Here is a 23,266-nt window from a genome sequence, read left to right on the forward strand (position 1 = left end):
GTTCAATTCAAGTCCTGCCTCGGAGACAGGATAGATGCTCATTTGTGTGAGGCAGGGATCTTGCCAGGACTTGTTTGGAGGATTTTGAATAAAAAAGCAAGAGGATAGGGCTGTAGTAGTCATGGCAACGGGGCCTGTAGTCTGGCTGTAACCAGCCCTCATTAGGAGCTCCAGGCTGCAGGGAGGTGAGTGGCATTGCTTCCGTTCATGTGTGCTCTTTTTGCCTTTTGGTCTGAGGAAGGGGCATCTGGTATCCAGGCTGACCTTTCTGAAGCCCTGATCCATGCCTTGAACTGAGCCTGAACTCTGGGAACAAATAATTAGTCCCTGCCCTTCGGAAACTCAGCATAATGGGGAATTTTTACTCTGAGCACATATAGGTATCTGCAGGACTTGACAAATAAAAAGTCTTTGTTCTAGCTGCGGTGACATTTACCTTCTTGGAAATATTTTTGGGGCTGCTTTTTCTGCAGCACTTTTTACTTCTGAGGACCAACATGGTTCTCTCCCTACCTGTTTTTCACAACAACCCAGCACATTAAGGAAACTGGATGTGTGATAAATTCTTTTCACTTGACAGCTGGTGGAAGGAAGATCCAGAAAGATAAGAGAATTTGGCTATATTCAGTGAGCTATCAGTGAATAAGTTGAGTGGGGGCCAACTTCCAGCTGTCATGGTGACATGGACAGCCAGGTATCCTGCGCTTTGTGCCATTGTATTCAGGTTTGACTGGAAGTCCTGCAGTGGGAAGTTTCCAGACAGTACTCTATTGAGGACATCCGATACATCGGTCTGCTTTGGAGGTTACAGAGCACACAGAACATTTGGTGTTGAGGTAAACACTTTACCACTGTGGCATACATGCCTGTTGGCCCTGTTCCCAGAAGCAGGACAGCTAACCTCCCTGCAGCCTCTCTAGTAGCTGCCTGACGGGGCAGGGTTCTTGTCACTGAGCCTAGGGTGAGTTAGAATAAGACCAAGTTAGACAAACTTCATTAGTAGGAATGGCTGACCTTTTCTCTTAGTCAGAAATGGACTGTTTGTAGGTTAGATTTGGAAAACAGATTCTTTTTATTTTCCTTAAATGTTGAACTTTAGAGAATCAAGATGGCGGAATAGGGAAAGGACATGTTTAAACGAAAGAAGAAACTTTAGCCAGTGTGAAACAAAAAGGGCACATTCCAGAAAATAGAAGAGGACAGAACAACAGCATGACAAAGATGAACTCCCAATGACGCTCTTTACTATATCTTGACAATGGGATGCTGGACTCTGCCATTGTCTATACCTGCAAGGGTGGACGTATGATTGTGTATGAAGAAGTAAACTATAGTAATGATATAGGGGAACTCAGTGAGGGGGAAGGGAACTGGGGAGGGGATAAGGGAAATCCCATGATCTATGGAACTATATCATGAAACGATAATAATAAAAAGAATTTTTTTAAAAAAAATGAACTTTAGATGCTTTTAGAAGACATATTTTTCAGTCTTTGTTCTCTTTTTTCTCACATGGCCTTTCTTCCTGTTTTCCAAACTACCTGTCTTCTGTGGGAGTTTGAATTGGCTCCTGCCTTTTGAGTCTCTGTGTCTTAACTCTTCTTCCCAGGGTTTCTCCTGCCTAGATGATTTGCGGCCTCAAGCTTGTTTGACCCACTTGCCTATCACTGCTCCTGCCAGATCTGCATATGGGCACTGAACCTGGCCGTTTATCCAGACCCTTTGAATTACGTATCACATTTGCGCTGCATTGTGTAGACTAATTGCTGTTTAGGAATTCAAAGACACTACAGATTTATTTAAATCAGTTAGAGTTTTGTTGAGATACAGTTTATGCACTATCACATTTATTAAAGTGAACGTTAGAAATAATTTTAGAATATCCTGGGGAAGATTGACAGATTAGAGGAGTGGTTTCCCTAGTATTTCATGAACTAGAAAGATTTTCCTAATTAAATAAGAGAAAAAAAAAAAAGAAAGATAAAACTTCTGTAATTGAAAAGCAGAGTAACAGTGAATGGGAGAAATAGAGAATGAGCTTCCATCTGCTGGTTCTCTCCCCAGATGGCTGGAATACCTGTCCTAGTCTTGGCTGAAGGTAGCAACCTGCAACTCAATCCAGATCTCTCACATAATGACAGGGACCCAGGTACTGAAGCTATCTTCTGTTGCTTTCCAAGCAGCATTAGCAGCAAGCACCCTGAAAATTAACATGCACTCTAATATGAGATAGTTTATCATAGGCAGTAGTTTAACTTGGTAAACTGCAACACTGGCCCCAAATCAGAAAACCTTTAAAAGAAAAAACAAAATGGACTTAACTTCATGGCCTGTCTCATATCTGAGTGCCTAGGTTTGATACTTGACTCTTGCTTCTGATCCATTTCTGTTAATGTAGACTGTAGGAAGCAGTTATAATTGCTCGAGTAATTGGGTTCCTACCATCCTTGTGGCAGGCTGGATTGTTGTATTCCTGAATCCTAGTTTTTTTTATGCCAGCCCTACTGTGGATGTAATGGATGTTTGCTGAATGAGCCAATGGATGGGAACTCTTTTTCTTGATCTTTCTCCTTGTCTTTTTCTGGTGACTTCAAATAACAAGAATTTATTTTTATGTAGCTCTTGTTCTTAAAATTCTATTTTGTAATAGTTCATCTATCCATCTGCCCCCAAATAAGTGGGCTAATCAGGATGTGGAGGGGTGGACAATAGAGAATGGAATGTAGAGACTAACAGATGAACCATGTACAGTCCTGCCTTGATTCGTAGGTACCCAAGGCCCTTATGTAAAGAAATCCTATTTGTCTGGAACTTACACTTCTCTTCCCATAGGCGGAAGTTACCTCTGGGTTACCTGCACGGCCTGGTACAGTGTGAACATGTAGAGGAAACAATGATGAGGAAAGAGTTCTGTATATACCCAGCATAGATGTAGGCTTTGAATATTTTCCATATGTGGTTAGTTCAAACCGAGAGTACAGAGACTGCAGGTACTGAGAACCAGCTATGTGAGAGATTAATTGATTACATGGACCATGCAACTAAAAGAGATTTATTCTTGTAAAAAAATTCTGATATGCATAGGATTTCGGGTGTGTGTGTGTGTGTGTGTATCTGTGAACTTTTTGAAGCCTCCTCATACTACAAATTAATAATATAACCCTACTGAAGTGATGGAAAAAACTAAGGTGCTTTATAAAGCAGAATCTTGACCAGACAGTGTAAAAGGAAGAACTACAGAACCACAGAGGAACTACACCAACACTGTAATCCAGTTTGGTAAATGTATTTCTCACAGGGCTATGGGTTAGTATTAGGAAAAAAAAATGTTTTAATTTAGGTACTTGTGGTACAATGGGTTAAGCTGCTGCTTGTGAGGCTAGCATTTTATATTAAAATTCTAGTTTAAATCCTAGTTGCTCTGCTTCTGATCTTGCTCTCTGAGAAAGTAAAAGATGATAGCCCAAGTACTTGAGTCCCTGCCACAATGTGGGAGACCAGGATGGAGTTTTGGGCGCCTGTATTCAGCCTGACCCAGATCTGGATATTATGACCATTTCAGGAATGTACCAATGGAAGGTCCCTCCTCCTCCTATCCCTTTTTACTCTGTCCTTATGCCTTTAAAAAAATTATATAAAATTTTTTAAAAATTATTTTCATTTTATCTGAAAAGTAGACAGATAAGAAATCATCTATTTCCTCACTCAGTAGGTAGGAACCTATCTACCTTTGCCTCCTTTCGCTGTCTCCCACTATGCACATTAGCAAGAAGTTGAATCGAAAGTGGAGCCAAAACTTGAACCCTGGCACTATGACAGAGAATGTGGGCATCTCAAGTGATGTCTTAACTGTTGTGCTTATCATCTGTCCCTGGGTTAGCAGTTTTGAAACTACTATATGTGTATACTAGAATTGAACAATGAGTGAATACATTATGGAAAATAAGAGCCAAGTTTCTCACTTTCAGAGAAAGAATTTATAAATAAGGAAAGTAGGAAGACAAATGTACCTGTGGTGTTAGATTGGTATCAGTATAAACTTGTAGTTTAAAAATGTTTATGCAAATGAGTGGATACAGAATGTGTAGGTGTGTAAGCATGGCACTCTTGTAGTACTGAGCATACCAGATCTTGCTTTCTAAATGCTGTTTTCTAACGTACTAGGGCTTTGAGAGGTAACTGATTCCAGGGGTAGGGAGAGAAAAATAACACAGTATACCTGAAACATCTTATAGAACTACAATGTATTTCATTACTTTAAACAAAGAATGTGATGGAAAGAAAGGATCAAATGAACAGAAGGACTGGCCTGACAAAGTTGTTAATTGCTAATGCTAAAACAGCTTAAACAAGATAAATTGGAGTCTGTGCACATATAAATAATTAAATGAGTGGAGGAGTCACTGTTTCTCCTGAAATGTAATTCCAAGATGTAAATGTGTAAGGAAGGAGGGAAATAGCAGATTGCCATGAGCCAGTCACTGGAGTGGTAATTGTGGCAAACAGGTTCCACTCATTGTGTGCAAAGGCTTGAAGGGGATTTGTGTAAACTGGAAGTAGTTCCCCTACATTTTTAGTTTTTAGGAGTGATGCAGCATTTTTAAAAAGTATGTCCACAGTCATGTAATTATTAGTGCTGTCTTAAGTTCCGAGCATTGTCATTACCCCAAAAGGCTACCTCATGCCCATTTCTACCTTGCCAAGCCTCTGATAGCCACCATTCTACTGTTTCTGTGCATTTGCCTCTTCTAGGCATTTTGTGTAATAGTAATTTTATGATATGTGGCTTTGTGTGTGTACCTTTCACTTAATGTTTTCAATTTTCTCCCTGTTGAAGATAGGTTGAAGGTACTTGAAAAAATTGTGGCTTAAAAGAAAATCAGACTGGCATGATTCGATCATGCACAGCTGTTCTTTGCAGCAGTGGGCATCTGTGTGGCTTCTCTCCCACTCAAGTGAGAGCTACCATGCTGTGAAAGATTTGACGGACATGGATGAACCCCCTGAGGCCCTAGAACTGTCTTTTGGTTGTGAACTAAAAGTCAACAATGACTGTCACTTTTGAGTGGACATTAATGAGAATGACCACCAGTTATCTTTAAGACTGGTCAGTTAGGTGCTGATGCAAAGGAAAAATTGCACATTGTTGAAGCAGAGGCAATGAATTATAAAGGCAGCCCAATTAAAATTACACTGGCACCTGGAAATATCTGTACAGCCAACACTTTCCCTTGGGGCTTTGAAATAATACCACCTATGATCTTAAAGTTGAAGTATGTTTCAGGGCCTATGCATATTAGTAAACAGTACCTGGTAGTTGTGGAGGAAAATCCGAATCAAAAGAGGAGGAAGATATAAACTTACTAAGTATATCTGGAATGTTATCTTCCCCTGGAAATGATAGCAAGGTATCACAGAGAAATGTAAGCATTACTGCTAATTAAGATGATAAAGGAGAAGTTGGTGATGAAGATGATCATTTTAACAATTAAGAATCTAAGGAAACAGCTCAAATGAAGAAATACGTATGAGATGCCACAGCCAAAAGTGAACAGGAATCAAACCTTAATGGAAAAAAAATCAAAACCATTAATATTAATATTAAAAGGTCAAGAATCCTTCAAAACACAGCAAGGAAAAAAACCCAACCTTCTAAAAACACTGAAAAGGGCCCATAGTAGTGTAGAAGACTTTAAAGCAAAAATGCAAACAAGTATCAAAAAATGTTGTTTTGCTCCCCAAATGGAACCCAGGTTCATCAGTTATGTAAAGAATTTCTTTGGAATGACTGACCAGCAGGCTGTTCACTGCTTTGGTAGAGGAGGGAGTATCCTTAAAAAAATAGTTTGTTAAACAGTTTGTTAAAATTTTCCATCTGACATCATTTCTGTAACAGTTGATATCTGGCTGTTCTTTTTATAATGCAGCGTGAGAACTTTCCCTACCGTGTTTGATAAATGTTGTCCACGTTCCATTGCCAAGAATGTGTTGTCCAAAATGCCTGTTCAGTTGTTAAAGACAGAACCCTGTGCTTGGTTTTACATCTATATGGATGTTGATGATAAGACACAGTAGTAGTGGTTGTCAGACATGGAAATGGTGGGGAGATGAAAATAAACATGTAGGGGAATGGCATAGCAGGCTAAGCTGATGCCTTGGACATTGGCATCCCATGGGGCACTGGTTCATGTCCCAGTTGCTCCATTTCCCATCTTCCTCCCTGCTAATGTCCAGGGAAAAGCATCAGAAGATGATCCAAGTGTTTGGGATCCTGCTACCCCATAGGAGATTCAGCAGTAATTTCTGGCTCATGGCAGCCTAGCCCAGCCCCGCCCCAGCCATCTAAGAAGTGAAACAGTGGATAGAATATGGAATATCCTTCTCCCTTCCTCTTTCCCTCCCTCTCAATCTTACTTTCAAATAATTTTAAGCTCACACACACACAACAGTAGTAGTGCAGCAACTTAAACTTCTGCTGTGATAGCCGTTACTTGTGTCATAATACCAGTATACTGATCTGGCTCCCTGCTAATAAGCCTAAGAAAGCAGTAAGAAGGTGGCACAAGTGGTTGTGCTTCTGCCACTCGCTGGGAAGATCACAATGGAATTTCTGGCTCCTAGATTTGGCTTGACCAATTCCCATCTGTTGCCAACACTGAATGGAAAAAAAATCTCTCTTTCTCTCTCTCCTCTCTGTTTCCCTCTCTCTCCTCTCTTTCTCTATCTCTCTTCCCCTCCTCCTCCCTCCCCACCCCACATACACTGTGTTGCTCTCCACCTCTATCTCTGTCACTCTGCCTTTCAAATAAAATAAAGTGAAATATTTTTGAGTATTTGTCTGAAAGGCAGAATGAGAGAGAGTTGATTGATTTTTAATCCACTAGGTCACTCCCCAAATAATCACGATAGCTAGTGCTGGTCCAGGCTGAAGTCAGGATCCCAAAACTCCATCCAGGTTTCCCACGTGGGTGGCAGGGGCCCAAACACTTGTATTATCTTTTTTAAAAAAGATTTATTGATTTTTGTTGGAAAGTCAGATACACAGACAGGAGGAGAGACAGAAAGACCTTGCATCCAGTGATTCACTCCCAAAATAGCTGTAGTGGCTGGAGCTGAGCCAATCAGAAGCCAGGAACCCAGAGCCTCTTCCCCGTCTCCCACATGGGTGTAGGGTCCCAAGGCTTTGGGCCATCCTCGAATGCTTTCCCAGGTCACAAGCAGGGAGGTAGATGGGAAATGGGGCTGCTGGTATTAGAACCGGTACCCATATGGAATCCCAGTACATTCAAGGCAAGGAGTTTAGCCTCTGGGCTACCACGCCAGGCCCATACTTGTGCTATCTTGTGCTGCCTTCCCAGGCACATTAGCAAAGAGCTGGATCAGAAGTGGAACAGCCAGGACTTCAATGAAATACTTCAACTCACTGCATTGTAACACTGGCAAAATAGATCTTTCAAACAGATATGCACATTTGGATTATATTCAGCAGTCCACTAAAATTAAAAAAAAATTTCTCGTGGAAAACAAAATGAAAAGATTATTTTGATATATTTTTTAAATCCCATGAATAGTTTTTTAATAGCCTACATTTCCATAAACTTTTTGAAGAGCCCTGTGTTTGTATTTCTCATGTCTTTAATGGTTAAGTAATACGTAATTATATGGACATATTTATCTCTTAACAGACATCTATGTTAGAAGATTTTAGCTTGTGATAAATGTATAAGTTCACTTTGGGCAAGCACATGTTGTTTTATTGGGTCTACAGCTGACTGTGGAATTGGTGGCTTAATAAGGTAAATCTAACTTTTGAGACACCATCAAACTGTTTTTTACAGTTTGGCCGATTTTCAGTGTTTTTGCTTGTCGCAGTGCAAGAACTTAGCTGACCTGACCTTTTTTGGTTGATCTAGACATGCTGGTTCCACACTGATAGGACACCCTGAGAAGTCCATGGTCTCACTTCTGTGCTGTTTCCTCCAGGGATAGCTGGCCTCAGTTTCATTGTGAGAAAACTTGCCCTTTGTCTTGAATCGCTTCCCATTATCTTAGGGGCATCAGGGTGATGAGACAAAACGGGAGACTAAGAAACTGCTGCATATCATGGGAGAATAGGGAGAAAGTCCTGCTGGGATCCAGGCACATAAAAGACATTAATGGAAACACTGAAAGGATCTTTAGTTTGGTTAATGATATTGTTAATTTTCCAGTTCTCATCATATTGTGTGAGGGACATATTAAAAGTTTATATATTATTTTTGGAAATTGTGTGTAAAGGGAGTTCAAATTTTTAAAAAGCAAAAAAACGCAAAAAAAAAAAATCCCAGAAAACTTAGAAAGAAATCCATTTGTCCTTGTTTACATGTCTGCAGGCTGGCTACACTGACAGACTGCTGCCAGATTACGTGATGCTCACCAGGGCTCTGTCGAGATCCACAGTTGCATCCAGCTCTGTTGTGGGTCTCCTTACAGAAGGCTAGTAATGGCAAGTCCTTTTTTTCTCATGGTGGTGACAGAATCCCAGGACTATCCAGTTGCAAATGCATGTTTGGTATATGTGTTTGGTACATTTGCTGGTATCCCGTGGCTCAGATTGTGTCACAAGCCAGGTCCAAAATCAAGAGGCAGGAAGGTACCACTTATCTGTGACTGATGAGAGGATCTGCCAAGTTTCATGGCAAAGGGTATAACTGGCAGGGAGAAAGAGAACTGGTGATAATAGTATATTCTACCACAGATCCCCCTGACCCCTGGGGAAACGTGGATTTTTTTTTTTAACCTGTTGTGATGGGAGTAATTGAAGTCAGTGACAGTCTGCATAGAAGTCAGAACTCATATGTGCGGTGGCCTTATTTACTGTGCAAAGGATTTCCCCAGGCTGGGACACTCGGCCTTGGGATTGGCCTCTGAGGAGCCAGCGGTGAACACACTGGCCCTGAGGGTTTTGTGGTGGTCAGTTGGCTTCTCTGGGGGCTTCTGTTCTTCTCTGCCTGTGCCTTTCCTCCCTTCCCTCCTCAGTTCCCTAACTCCCCCTGTGGCCTTTTCCTGACTTATCTTTGCCTTTGGCGCTTTCCTGGTGTTATTCCCAGTACTTTTGTTGCTTCTTGGAGACCCTTGCAGGTCAGATCACATTTTCTTTCTAAGTTGGCCTTTTTCCCAGTGGGGTGGAAATACTTAAAATACTGCATGCTCATTTGCCTCTGCCAAGACTGCTGCCATGACTACTTTTTTATATTTTAAATGAGCACAACCTGTATTTTCAGTTAATACTATTGTGGTTGCTCTTGCCCCCTGCGGCAGCTTATGTGAAGGGAGCAATTTTGGAATTTTCCCCAAATAAAATAAATTGATTCAGATAAGATCCCAGTCTCCTCTTTGCCAGCCTAGCAGGGTGCATAACCTGTTATGTCTGGGGCTTCTAAATGCTTGTGCTTTTTTTTTTTTCATTTCTGTGGCCAGGCAGAAGTCTGAAAACTCAAAATATTGTTATTACTTGTGTAATAAACTATTAACATGAGTAGTTGTTAGGATTATACCTGTTTCATGAAAACCCTTTCAATCTCTTCATATACCTACAGAATTGCCTGTATTTCCTCTCTTACTAAAAATTTCATTGAAGAGACAATTTTGAGTTTACCATGAATAGGCCCCTATACTACCAGCTACATTTTTTTTATAAAGATTTATTTATGTGGAAAGCAAATTTATTTAGAAGGCCGGTTGTCTCTCCAAGTGTCCAAGCCTGAGGCAAGCCAAAGCCAGGAGCCAGACTGTGTGAAAGGCAGGAGCTCAAGCACTTGTGCCACGTTTCACTGCCTTCCTGGGCACATACACAGGGAGTTAACTGCACATAAACAGCCAGGACTCAAACCAGCACTTATATGTGATATCATAGATAGATATAATAGATATCATATACAGATACAGTTTATGCACCTATCGCACCAAAATAGTTTATTATGATAGAAAGATAACTACTGATTGTGTTATATGCTGAGAAGGGTTCGTGGTGCTATGAAAGCCTTAGGAATGGATAGGTCAGATTTGAGGAAGTAAGAATGCTTCTCAGAAGAATTGACCCTGAGCTGGATTGGAGTGATTAGGAGATGGACGCTGAGATTGGAAAGAACATTGTGGGCCAAAAGAGTAGCAGGTGACTGATCCCCTGGTAGGGGATAAAGGTAGGCACAGTATAAAGGTAGGCACAGACCAGATGCTGCAAGGCTTCACTGACCGCAGGTCGCAGTCCTGTCTGTCCAGTAATAGACTGGAATGGTGAGGCTAGAAGTAATGGAATGGTAGAAATTCTTATTTTTAAAAAAAAATGAAGAAAAAGGAAATGAAAAAGATCCTTTATGAAGAGCAGTTGAGTAAGAGGTGGCAATAGACTTAGGTAGGGGACCAGTTGGAAGGCTAATAAGGTGTCCACATGACAGATGATGATAGTCTCACAAAAACAAATGCAGAAGGATGGAAAGAAGGACTGGAATTTGAGACAAGTTTTGCAGGAGAAATCAACGCATGTGGGCGGCAGATGCAGTGAGAGGACAGTGAAGTGGAGAGGATCCTCAGTGGGACCTGTCTGGCATTCACCTGGGAAGGGCCCTTTCTGTATTCAGCTTGGGGTCTTCAGGTGAGGCAGACCCTCCCCTTTGTAGATTCAGGGATGAAATCAATGCTTAGGAAGTTGACTCCACCCCTTTCCCATAGAAACAGCATAGAGGTCACTAATTTTATGCTGTTCTTGCTTGTGAGAACTCCTCTCAGAATCTTCTCAGCCATTAATTCAGTTTCTCCTGACAAAACCAGCACAGGCCTCTTGAAGCTGCAGCAGGTCCGCATTCCCCACAGTCCTCCCAGTTGTGCCTGCTTGACTTACTCCGTAGCTCGTGGGACCTGCTGGTTTCTGTGCCTGGCCCTGCCATATGAGGTTTCCACCACTAAGGTTTCCCTTCCTTGCCCAACCTGGGCCTCACATTTTGCTTCATTTGACATCCAACACCCTCATGAAGAAACCTCTCCAGAGAAGCGTATCTTCACTGTGATTTATTTTTACTTACTTAATTAATTTAGTCTTTGTAACGCCTTAGTTGATCTTAGAGATTGCTGTGCACACAGGCTCGTGTACTATCAGTTCTTCTATGTTTTAGCTAAAGATGCAGTAAATTCTTCCAAGAGCTGTCTAACTCACTAGTCTTTTCTTGGCTTTCAGGTCAAGCTGTCCCTGCTGGATCCCATGTGAGGCTAAATCTTCAGACTGGAGCAAGAGAAGTGAAACTACAGTATGAAGACAAGTTTCAGAATAATTTGAAAGGCTTGAAAAAAGGCAAAAGGTATATAATCAACTGTAGGGCCCAGGAGGCTAAGTAATGACATTGATTTTCTATTACGAAAAGTGATATCCAACTTTGTGTGACTTGTTAGTTATCTTTAATTTGAAATTTAATAGCATAAAATTTGTGATAAATTTGTCAGAGTTATGGAATTTTGTTTCAATTGTCTTTGAAAAAAAAATAGTTTGAAAAGCAAACGGATACTTCAAAAAAGACTATAAGGAGAATGCTTAACCTGCTTTAAAAATGAAGCTATTTTTCCTAGTACTTTAAGAGCACCCATTTGAATCCCAACAATTAATGCACTGATTACAGATGAGTCATCTATTCATTAAAACAAGGCCTGTTAGGCCTTCTGCTTTGCAGTAATACTTCCTTGGTGAACAATAAAATTGCATTTTAAAGTCTTTAATTCAGGCTAACTTTTCTTCTTGTTAGTATTAAACCAGGCTTCTTTGTAGTATAAGAGTAGAATTACTGCAAGTCTGTAGTGGATAGAGTTTGTCTTAATTTTTTAAAAGTCAGTTTAGATTTATTTGATTTTAAAGATTTCACATTATTTTTTATTTGTTGCCTTGCATTTAACATGCTTTTTGTTCATTTTTGCTTTGGTCTTTTCTGAATGAGGGCAAAGGATGTTGAGGAATGGGCTTGCAAGGATTGCTAGAATTTTGCAGTCTGACACCTCAAAATAAATATCAGCCATAAAACTGTAACACATGGACTAGTACATTATGGCCTGTGGGCCATATTGGGAATGTTGTCTGTTTTGGCTGGCTGACAAGCTAAGCTGATTTTTACATTTTTTCATGGTTGAGAAAAAATTGAAAAGAATATTTCATGACTCATGAAATTTATATGCAATTCATGGTTCAATGTCCATAAATAAAATTTTATGGGAACATACTCATGCTCATTTTTTAACATATTGTCTATAGATTCCTTCTTACCACAGTGTCAGAGCTAATTGGTTGGGGACAGAGAACCTAAGGGTCACAACATCTACAGTATTATCTGCTGTTTTGTTTTTAAAGATCTGTTTATTTGAAAGAAGGAGTTACAGAGAAAAAGATCTTCATCTACTGGCTCATTCTCCAAATGCCTGCCACTTCCAGGATCTGAAAAGTCCAAAGCTAGGGCCTAGAGTTGGTTTGTTTGTTTGTTCGTTTTTGTTGTTTTGTTTTTAAGATTTTATTTTTATTGCAAAGTCAGATCTACAGAGAGGAAGACAGACAGAGAGAAAGATCTTCCATCCGATGACTCACTCCCCAAGTGACCACAAGGGCTGATGCTACTCCAATCCGAAGCCAGGAGCCAGGAACTTCTTCCAGGTTTCCCATACAGATGCAGTGTCCCAAGGCCCTGGGCCATCCTCAACTGCTTTCCCAGGCCACAGTCAGGAAGCTGGATGGGAAGTGGGGCTGCCGGTATTAGAACTGGAGCCCATATGGGATCCCGGCACATTTAAGGCAAGGACTTTAATCACTAGGGCACTGGGCCTAGAACTTTTTCCGGGTCTCTACACGAGTACAATGGCCCAAGTACTTAGACCATCTGTTGCTGCTTTTCCAGGTGCATTAGCAGGGAACTAGATAGGAAATGTAGCAGTTGGGACTCAAACAACTGGAACTTATACACCACCCAGGCATTGGCTTCTGGCCCCATTACTTGCTCCTTACAGGTGGTTTTGCTGACCCCTGTTTTAAATCATGTAGCTGGACCCAGTGTGATGGCTCAATGGTTAAATCCTCACCTTGCAAGCTCCAGGATCCTATATGGGCACTGGCTCATGTCCCGGATACCCAACTTCTGACCTAGTTCCCTGCATATGGCATGGGAAAATAGTAGAGGACAGCTCAAAGCCTTGGGACCCTGTACCCACATGGGAAATCCAGAGAAGTTCCTGCCTTATATTGGCTCAGCTCTGGCTGTTGTGGCCATTTGGTGAGTGAACCAGTGGATGGGAGATCTTTCTCTCTGTCTATCCTTCTCTCTGTAAATCTGAACTTCCTTTCCAATAAAAATAAATAAATATTTAAAAGTAAAGAAATAATTATTATAGTTGGCAGAAGCCAGGAGCTTGTAACAGGTCTCCAACATGGGTACAGAGTCTTAAGGCTTTGGGCCACTTTCTACTGCTTTCCCAGGCCACAGGCAGAGAGCTGAATGGAAAGTAGAGCAGCCAGGACATGAACCAGTGCCCATATGGGATTCTGATGCCACCGAACCATAGTACTGGACTCAAAAATTATGGGAAGAGACTGTATCTGAGAGCTCTGGAGAGTTTGTGGTCTTTTGACAGTTGCCCGAAGAGTAACCCTGATGTCCTTGATTCTGTTCTTGCTCTAAAACATACTTTGAACTTAAGGTTTTGCTAGTACAAAAATGCACATTAAAAAAATAAAAACTTTTATTTGGAAGAGTTACAGACAGAGTGGAGAGAAATTCTATCTGCTGGTTTACTCCTCAGGTGGCCACAGTGAACACAGTGACCACAGCTCAGCCAGGGCAAAGCCAGGAGCTTCTTCCCAGTTTTTCAAATATATTTAGGGGCCTAAGCAATTGGACCATATTCTGCTGCTTTTCCCAGGCCATTAGCAGGAAGCTGAATTGGAAGTGGAGCAGACAGTTAATGCGTAGAGCCAATGATTAGAAGATGAGGAAGTTCATGACGATGATTTTTATTGTCTCACTAAAAAACAAATTGAGAACATACCAGCTTACTGTGTGTGTGTGTGTGTCTGTCTCTGTGTAGGGTAATGGGGACTGTTTGGTGATGAAGGATGATCACCTAGGACATTGGGAAATAGGGCAATAGACAGAGATGGGAGTTAAATTGGGTTTGATCCTGGCCAAATGTTAAGGGTTGGAGGAGGTAAGCTGTCAAGCTGTCACTCTTGATTCCTTACCTGTCTCTTAGGTAGGGTACAGGTCAGTGACCTGTCAAGCAGTTGACAGGGACAGTGCTCCATGGAAAGAGAGATTGTGAACTTACCCTTACTTTGTAGGATTGTGTTAAGTCTTTGAGTGAAATATTACTTTTAAGAGATTGGCACACTATCTGACACATAATGAAGTGCTCAATAAATGGAAATGACTAGCTATTACTAGTGTAGGAGGACTGAGGTTGGAGAAAGCACATGCATTCCTCAAGACCCTAGTGCATCTCTAGGAAGAATCAAAGACAGAATGATCCAGACTCCTAGTACGTGGCCCTTTCCTTACAACTAACTCCTGCTGGGTTCTTGAACAATATGATTGATGCTTTTCTCTTGCCTAAAATAGAGCAAGCCATCAGCCCCTTTGCTCTTGCCCCACCTCTGAAATTTTCTGAGTTTTCCTTAACTCAGCCATAGCTACACAGCCTTAACACAGTCATACTCCACACTTACCTTTGTGCACACCAGCCTTGTGCTTGCTTCTGTTCAGTGAACTGAAATGAGTGCTAGTGTATGAACCTGTGACCCTCCATGCATACCTTTTTCTCCAGTCACAACAAAGAATTGGGGCTTGGATCAGCTCTAGTGGTCTTCTCCTTCTCCTTAGAAGTTGGCTTTGGGAAGTGACTGGCCTTGTTTCCTCACCTCTATATCTCAAATCACTTCTTTTGTCAGGCTACTGAACATCACCTACCTCTCCAAGCTCAAAGATTAATCTTACAATGTGAATCTATCCAGGCTGTTTTTGTGAAGACAGGAAGACTTAGTGAACCAATTCAGGCACACTCTGGGATTTGAATCTCTGTCCTCCCCTTTGCTGGAAGAATATAAGTGGAGATGGATGTTCTCCATGTGTCTGTGCCCACTGTCCTCCATGATATTCTGCCTTGTCATAAGCTGAGAGCAGCATCACACTTTCCAGGCTTGTGTTACCTGAGCAATGGAGTTAGAGCTCTGTCTCCAGGCATTTTCTGTCTGTCTGTCTCAGGGCATTTTCTCCTGTCATGTAATAGCCACACCTGCAGTTACATTTTTCCTCCTCTGGCTTCAAAGTAAAGTTGTTGTGTCTGACACCTGGTTGCCTGAAGGTAAAGGTCTGATATTGCACTCAGAATTAGAACTGGACTGGTGCTGCCTACCTTAGCATGCCAGCCATCCAGGGGCATTGTCTTTCTCAGGGAATGTGAGAGCTTCTGCCTGACTCTGCTTCTCTTTGGACAGACTGGACATCAACACCAATACCTACACATCTGAGGAACTCAAGAGTGCTCTGGCAAAATTCAAGGAGGGAACAGACATGGAGAGCTCAAAGGAAGACCAGGTATGTTATATTCTTTCTGGTTAGTATAAGCCTGCAACATAGATGTCTGGTCTTTTACAAAATAATCATTTTCTGGAAGAGTTTTCAATAAACATGGGGCAATAAAATGCTAAAACAATTTAAAGAGCTGTTCATAACAATAAGAATCCTCCATAGGCTATTTTAAGAAATTGTGGGAGCATTTTTGCCATCATTTAGATTTAGATTATCATCCAACTTTCCATTTCCTGTTTGGAGAAATTGATACAACAGAGGTGTCTGTCCATAGACTTAGGTGGGGTAAACAGAGAGCAACCCAAATTTTCTATATCCCTTTGCCCTTACCACCCCCTTTCTCCCATTCTGTCCCTCCCTGTGTCACTGCTTTTTAAATACATTTTAAAAAGTTTTTATTTGAAAAGAAGGCTTACAGAGAGAAAGAGCGAGACAGAGAAGGCTCTTCCATCTGCTGGTTCACTCCCCAAATGGCCACAACCCCAGAACTGAGCCTATCTGAAGCCGGGTATTTTTTTTTTTTTTGACAATCTTTACATAGTTAATTAGGGTAAAAAGGTTCAAGGGCTGGGCCCGGCATGATGGCGCAAGTGGTTAAGGTCCTCACCTTGCATGCCCGGGATCCCATATGGGAGCTGGTTCTAATCCTGGCAGCCCCGCTTCCCGTCCAGCTCCCTGCCTGTGGCCCGGGAAAGCAGTCGAGGACGGCCCAAAGCTTTGGGACCCTGCACCCGCATGGGAGACCCGGAAGAGGCTCCTGGCTTCGGATTGGCATAGCATCGGCCGTTGCGCTCACTTGGGAAGTGAATCATCGGAAGGAAGATCTTCCTCTCTGTCTCTCCTCTCTGTATATCTGCCTTTCCAATAAAAATAAATAAATCTTTAAAAAGGGTTCAAGGGCTATAGAAAGTGGGTAAGACTAGTATTTTTTCCATATTGTTTTCTTCATGTTTAAAGGGGGGTATTAAGGGAGAAGGCCCACCTAATTTCCCACCCTCCCTAGGTCTCGGATGTAGGGTACCCTCTGAGGTTCTTGCTCAAGTGGTTTTGATATTTCAACAGTTATGAGTCGCTGCCAATCTTGCCACTCCAAGCACTATGAGGTCCTTGAAGAATCCACTGATTGACATAGTCCATCATAGCTGAGATGATTGGTTGACCTGTTCTGTCTTCTCTCTTCTTGGTTAGGGTTCTGAGTCCAGCATTGTGATTGGGAGATCTCCAAAGAAACTTTGTCTGAGGTGTGCTCAAACCAGATTCTTGTATGTGCTAGCAAGTACAGGGCCAAGCTGGGCATTTTTTCCAGGTCCTCCATGTGGTACAGGGTTCCAAGTGGACCATCCTCTACTGCTTTCCCAGGCCATAAGCTGGGGACTGTATAGGAAGCAGAGCAGCTGGAACATGAACCAGTGCCCCTATGGGATGCTGGTGCTTGGAGGTAGAGGATTAGTCAGTTAGTCAATGTGCTAGCCCCTAAATAAATAAATCTAAAGAAAGCAAATACGTAACATGGGGCTGCAATAAGTGGATGAGTAAGGTTTGCTCCTACTCTAAATTTCATTACAAGCTAAAGGCATGGGAGGGAAAGGAGGATGAATCACAACTCCTTGGTCATATCTCATTTCCAGGAGGCCTTAGAGGTGTAAGACCTGTCCCTATAAGCAATCTTCCTCATAGAAGGATCATGTGCTCCTGCCACAGCCAGAGATCTGTCAGTTTTTGAAAGGTGTGAGTTCTTCTTCTTCTCATAGTCCCCCTGGCCCTTTTTGTCTCTCTGCCCTCCCTGAAGATCCTAGCAGTTTCACAGAAGGGCAGCGCTAGGGTCTATGTAAGTGAAAGAAGCTGTAGGTCCTTCATATTCTTCAGGACAAATTATTTCTGAGGCAAATAAAACTTTCCTTTAGGGAGAAAGGCTGGTGTTGACCTATTTAAGCTGTGTTAATAGGCAGATCCAGCCACTGATCTTACTGAAGTCACATGTCCTGCATATAGAGGATGTGTGGTGAGGGAGGGTCAGGAGCAGGCTAGCTGCAGCTAGTAAAGGAAGGTGATGCATGAGATCCCATGCCATTGTGGGTGTATAAGCAAATCTACCTGTTGGAAGTAGGGTACAAGAAAAGAGTATGTCTGCCAGGTGCCCAAGGTGGGAATTGGTATTCCAGTGACCAAAAGCTTTGGTTCTTACTGTTTATTAACCCCTAACTATGAGCTCCATGTGAGGACTCTTAGGAGCATGAATATCACTTCCTGTTTGCTGCCTTGGGGCTGCAGGTGGAAGACCCACTTTTCCACTCTTTCTTCTCTCTCTGAGTGCGATTGGATTTTCTTTTCTCAGGTAGTAACACTTCTCTGCATGACTCATTTAGTGTAGAAAAGCATAAATGTTTACAAAAATATTTGAAAAATATAAAATGGAGAAATTATTTTAAAGTTTTCAGTTACTGGGTTTTGCTATTAAAAATAATCTTCCCTCTAGCATGGGTATCTCAATACTAGCACCGAAGCGCAAGATCCCAATCCTGGCTGATTTGAGTTCCTGACTGCCTGTGAAGTTTGGCAGCCACTCTATATGCTTCAACTGTTTCCTAGCTCCTTCACTGGGGGCTGGGTGTGGGCCTTTCTCCTGCTGTCATTTGGAGTCTGTCTGGACTGACTGAGCTCATTGCTCATGTGTTGTCAGAAGTACCTCTGGGAATGTTGAATAAGTTGACCTGAAATAGGTTAAGTAGTTTGTTACATGTCTTAGACCCCTGGCTACAGAGTCCATGATACTTTGTAGTTATTAATCTTTAAACATAGCCTGAGTGGTACACTGCAGGTACAGGATGGTGCTTTTGCTGTTTATAGGAATAGTTCTGGCTATATCTTCTCAGTTAAATTACTTCGGAATTTATTTGAAGTCGTGGCAGTTGTGGAGAAAGACATCAATTCCATTATCTCCGTGGACACCTTAGTAAATCTAAGCTAATCAATCCTTTCCAGCACTTCTTGATACTCAGAAAAGCAGTGTTTCACCCAAAAGATGAATGTTATTGTTGACTCTTACTGATTTATTCTTCTGTTACTATACAAATTGTTTGATGCTTTGTTTCTTTTTAGTTATGTCAGCTGTTGTTCATTTCTAGTCTACAAATTGCTAGCTTTTTTAAGATTTATTTTTATCTGAAAAGCAGAACTGTAGAGAGGAGGAAAGACACATAAACATACATACATAGAAAGTATTTCCATCAGTTGGTTCACTCCCCAAATGGCAACAATGGTCAGATCTGGTCCAGGATGTAGTCAAGAACCAGGAACCTGAAGCATCCTCCAGGTGTTGTTCATGGGTACAGGGCGTTTGAGCCATCCTCCACTGCTTTCTCAGGTTTATCAGCAGGGAGCTGCCTTGGAAGTGGAGCAGCCTGGACATGAAACAGTGCCCATATGGAATACTGGTGCTGCGGGTGAAGGTTTAGTCTACTGAGCCATGGTACTGGCTCCTAAATTGTTATTTTTAAAAATATGATGTTCTGAGGGCCAGTGCGGTGGCCTAACAGCTAAAGTCCTCACCTTGAATGTGCCAGGATCCCAAGTGCGTGCTGGTTCTAATCCTGGCAGCTCCGCTTCCCATCCAGCTCCCTGACCGTGGCCTGGGAAAGCAGTAGAGGATGGCCCAAAGCCTTAGGATCCTGCACCTGTGTGGAGGGAGACCCAGAAGAGCTCCGGGCTCCTGGGTTCAGATTGGCGTAGCTCTGGCCATTGCAGTCACTTTGTTGGTGAATCATTGGACAGAAGATCTTCCTCTGTCTCTCCCCCTCTCTGTATATCTGACTTTGCAATAAAAATAAATAAATCTTTTTTTAAAAATATGTTCTGAACCTTTTGATTCTGCACAAGATGTAATAGACTCATTTTCCTTACTTCTTCATTAAACATTACTAGAAATTCTGAAGGTGATGCTAAAAGGCAATATAGAAAAACTCTTACAGGTGGTAAGAAGGTAGTAGATTGCCTGGGTGTCTTGAAACTTGAGAAATGACATGGCCTTGAGTTCCCTAGGTTTTCTTCTTGTCCTGTATATTTCACAAATGGACTCTGGAGTTAAGCCATATTCTGTAAATACCATCAGGCACATACTTTTAAAAATTCTAAGAAAAACGGGGCCCGGGGCAGTGCCTTAGCGGCTAAAGTCCTCGCCTTGAACACGCCAGGATCCCATGTAGGCCCCGGTTCTGATACCGGCAGCTCTGCTTCCCATCCAGCTCCCTGCTTGTGGCCTGGCCAGGCAGTCAAGGATGGCCCAGGGACACTGCACCGTATGGGAGAGCTGGAGGAATTTCCTGTCTCCTGGCTTTGGATTCGCAGAGCACCAGTCATTGCGGTCACTTGGGGGGTGAATCATTGGACCGAGGATCTTCCTCTCTGTCTCTCCACCTCTCTGTATATCTGACTTTGCAATAAAAATAAATAAATCTTAAAAAAAAAAAAACTCTAAGAAAAACCTACTCTTTCTAGATAGAGGACTGAGAAAAGGATATAAACAGGACAAAGAATATTTTTGACCATAGCTGTCCTGCTCTAGTCATAAGCCACAAAAAACCTCTACCCCTGCAGTTAGTGCCAATAAAAGTGAAATGGCAGTTCTTGGACTCCACCTTCTGCTTGTCAGTGATAACAGGCTGTACCAAAGTCCCAAATTTGCAGAAACCACGTAGGGAGCCTGAAGTTACCCCTCCCCAAAGTAGCATGATATAAGGTAGTGCTCTGCTTCATCCAGTAAGATGGCCTAACCTGGTGACAGTAAGGAAGCATCCTTCCTCCCCTTTAGGGCCGGTGAGGAGTGTGAACACTATCCTTCAGTCAGCAGTGATGAGCCAGGGCTTCAATTCCCCCACTAAGATGGTGTCATCAGAGGCCGAGGGCAGAGCCTAGATCTGATCCCAGTGTCCAGCATTCCTTGGTGACAGGCATTGCTCCTCTGACCCCCATAATGAGAGTGCCATAGGACTTTGGAGACAAGGGAGCTGGATGCCTATGAAATTCTGAAAACATCCCGTGATGAACCATGTAAAACACTGACCAGAATTAGCATTTTAGCAGGCTCCAGAGCTCAGCCGCTAGCATAAAATGCTGCTCAGGTCTTCATGCTGGCCTCTGTGGCATGCAAAGGAAACAAACCAGAACAGTATTGAAAGGCTCTAAAAATGAAGTTAGTCTTGGAGCCACTGCCCAAAGAAGTAAGGGAAAATAAGTGTTAACAAATTTCAACAGAGTGACAGCCTTCTGAAAGATCAAGTAGGATCCAAAGTCTCATAATAACCAACATGTCCAGAATACAAGTGTAAACCAACCACCTGTCATCCAAAGAACCAGGAATATCACAACCCTGGTTAGGAAAGGTAGTTCTAGATGTATAAAAATAGATTATTTTTGTGTCTCCCCAAAGATGTATGTTGAAACCTAGTCCCTAATAATATTATGTGGGGGCAGGGGAGCTGTGAGAGGTAATGGGGTTTTAGATGAGGTTATGAAAGTGGAGCCCCATGAAACAATAGGTGTAAGAAGAGGAAGGAGAGATAGCTGTGTGAAGACAACTTGAGAGTAACTCTGGAAGACAGAAGGAGCCTCTGCACCAGGAACCACATTACTGAGCCCTTGGTCTTACACTGACCAGTCTCCAGAACTCTGAGAAATAAATATCCGTTGTTTGAGCCACCCGTCTGTGGTATTTAATTATAGCAACCGGAGCTAACTAAGGCAGATGCCAACACCAAATGACTCACAAGTTGGAATTATCTAACAAGTTTAAAGCAGCTATCATAGAATTGCAACAAGCAATTGTGAACACCCTTGAAACAAATGAAGACTTCACCAAGGAAAAGAAAGGTACAAAACGATTTGGAACTAAAGATCACAAAAGTAAGATTTTAAAGGTGACTGGCTAGCCTCAGTGGCAGACTAGCGATAACAGGAATCTGTGAACATAAAGATGAATAAGTAAAATTATAAAATTTGAACAGAGAAAATAGATTGAAATAAATACATAGAATTAGAGACCTGCGAGATTGGAACAAATGATCTAACATTTGTGTCATTGAAAGCCTTGAAGAAAGGAAAAAGAATATTGTATTTAAAAAAATAATGGATGCAGCAGTGGCTAACAAATCTCCAAACCTGGTGAAGGGCAGAAACTCCAAGATTCAAGAAGCCAAATAAACTGTAGGTAACCTCAGCTCAACCCAATACCAAGATGTAAAGCACAAATTTCAGAGATCTAAAAGCAGAAAAAAAAAATCTTGAAACAGAGAAGAACAAAAGTGTCTTTAAAGGGAAACAATGATTGGATGATAGTGAAATTTTCATTTGCAACCGCAAAGGCACCAATATGTTGCACATTTTTCAAGTACTTAAAAAATGAACTATATACTCAACTTTATGTAGTTCATGGGTATCCTTCAGTTAGTGAAAAGGAGATGAAAACATGTAGCAAAGGAAAATTGAGGCATTTGTTACTAGTAGATATACACTAAAGAGTAGCTAATGTATGTTACAGAACTAGAAAGGAAAAATTGTAAAAGGAATCGTGGAATATTAAGAACAAGACTAAAGAAATTATTTTTTAAATTTTCCTTCTTTTTATTATTGCTTTAAGATATAGTTCCATAGATCATGGGATTTCCCTTATCCCCTCCCCAGTTCCCTTCCCCCTCACTGAGTTCCCCTATATCATTACTATAGTTTACTTCTTCATACACAATCATACGTCCACCACTGCAGGTATGGACAATGGCAGAGTCCAGCATCCCATTGTCAAGATATAGTATACAGTGTCATTGGGAGTTCATCTTTGTCTGGAAGTAGAGATACATTCTGCAGTGTATCCTCACATCTGGATATGATAGTCTCCATTACACAGTTACTATACATCCCCTTAAATGAAAAGCCACAATACAAAATCAGTAACAGGAAAAAAAAAAAAAGAAATTAACAACACCATGAACATGCTACTGAATGACTAACGTGTTGCTGAAGAAATGAAAATCAAGAACCTTCTTGCAGAAAATGATGCTACTGTATAATCTATGAGTTAGTGAAGAATTTAATGAGAAAAAAAGTGCTTTGAAGAGATGAATCTATCTAACAAAAATCAAAATCCATGAGATACAGTTTCCTCTGATCTTTGTTGATGAAATGTGTCTCCTATAGGCAACAAGCAGATGGATTTTATTTTTTAATCCAGTCTGCTAGACTGTGACATTTGATTGATGTGTTTAAGCTGTTTACATTCAGGGTTAACACAAATAGGTGGTAATTTGGTCCTGTCACTTTAGCGATGGGTTGTTCATTGGTTTAGTCTTCTGTTGTCATTTTACTGGGATGTGCTTCACATTTGCCTTCGGTTTTGTTTGGTACTATTCCTCTTCTCTGTCAAGAGAACATCTTGAAGTATCATTTGTAGGGCAGGTTTGGTAGAGGCAAATTCTTTTAACTTTTCTTTATTGTGAAAGAATTTTATTTCATTTTCAAGGACAAAGGAAAGCTTTGCTAGGTACATTATCCTCAGCTGATAATTTTTTTCCTTTAGAACCTGAAATTTGTCACTCCATTCTCTTCTGGCCTGTAGGGTGTCCTGTGAGAGATCTCCTGTGAATTTATTTGGCATTCCATTATATGTCACTTGATTTTTTTCACATTCACAT

The 23,266-nt window shown here is 41.5% G+C and overlaps 1 protein-coding gene and 1 pseudogene across 1 annotated transcript in view; both read left to right on the forward strand.

The window, feature by feature from the left end:
• SIL1 (SIL1 nucleotide exchange factor) overlaps positions 1–23,266 on the forward strand; it is a 221,056-nt gene that overhangs the window by 123,629 nt on the left and 74,161 nt on the right. Inside the window, exons 4-5 of the mRNA XM_040977777.1 lie at positions 11,213–11,333; positions 15,494–15,593. Of these exons, the coding sequence (XP_040833711.1) occupies positions 11,213–11,333; positions 15,494–15,593 (221 nt within the window). The remainder of the gene's footprint in view (positions 1–11,212; positions 11,334–15,493; positions 15,594–23,266) is intronic.
• Positions 4,781–5,932, forward strand: LOC121144505 (annotated as a pseudogene).

Source organism: Ochotona curzoniae, unplaced genomic scaffold (assembly GCF_017591425.1).
Source record: "Ochotona curzoniae isolate NIBS_2020 unplaced genomic scaffold, NIBS_Ocur_1.0 contig_1, whole genome shotgun sequence".
NCBI classification, from domain to species: Eukaryota; Metazoa; Chordata; class Mammalia; order Lagomorpha; family Ochotonidae; genus Ochotona; species Ochotona curzoniae.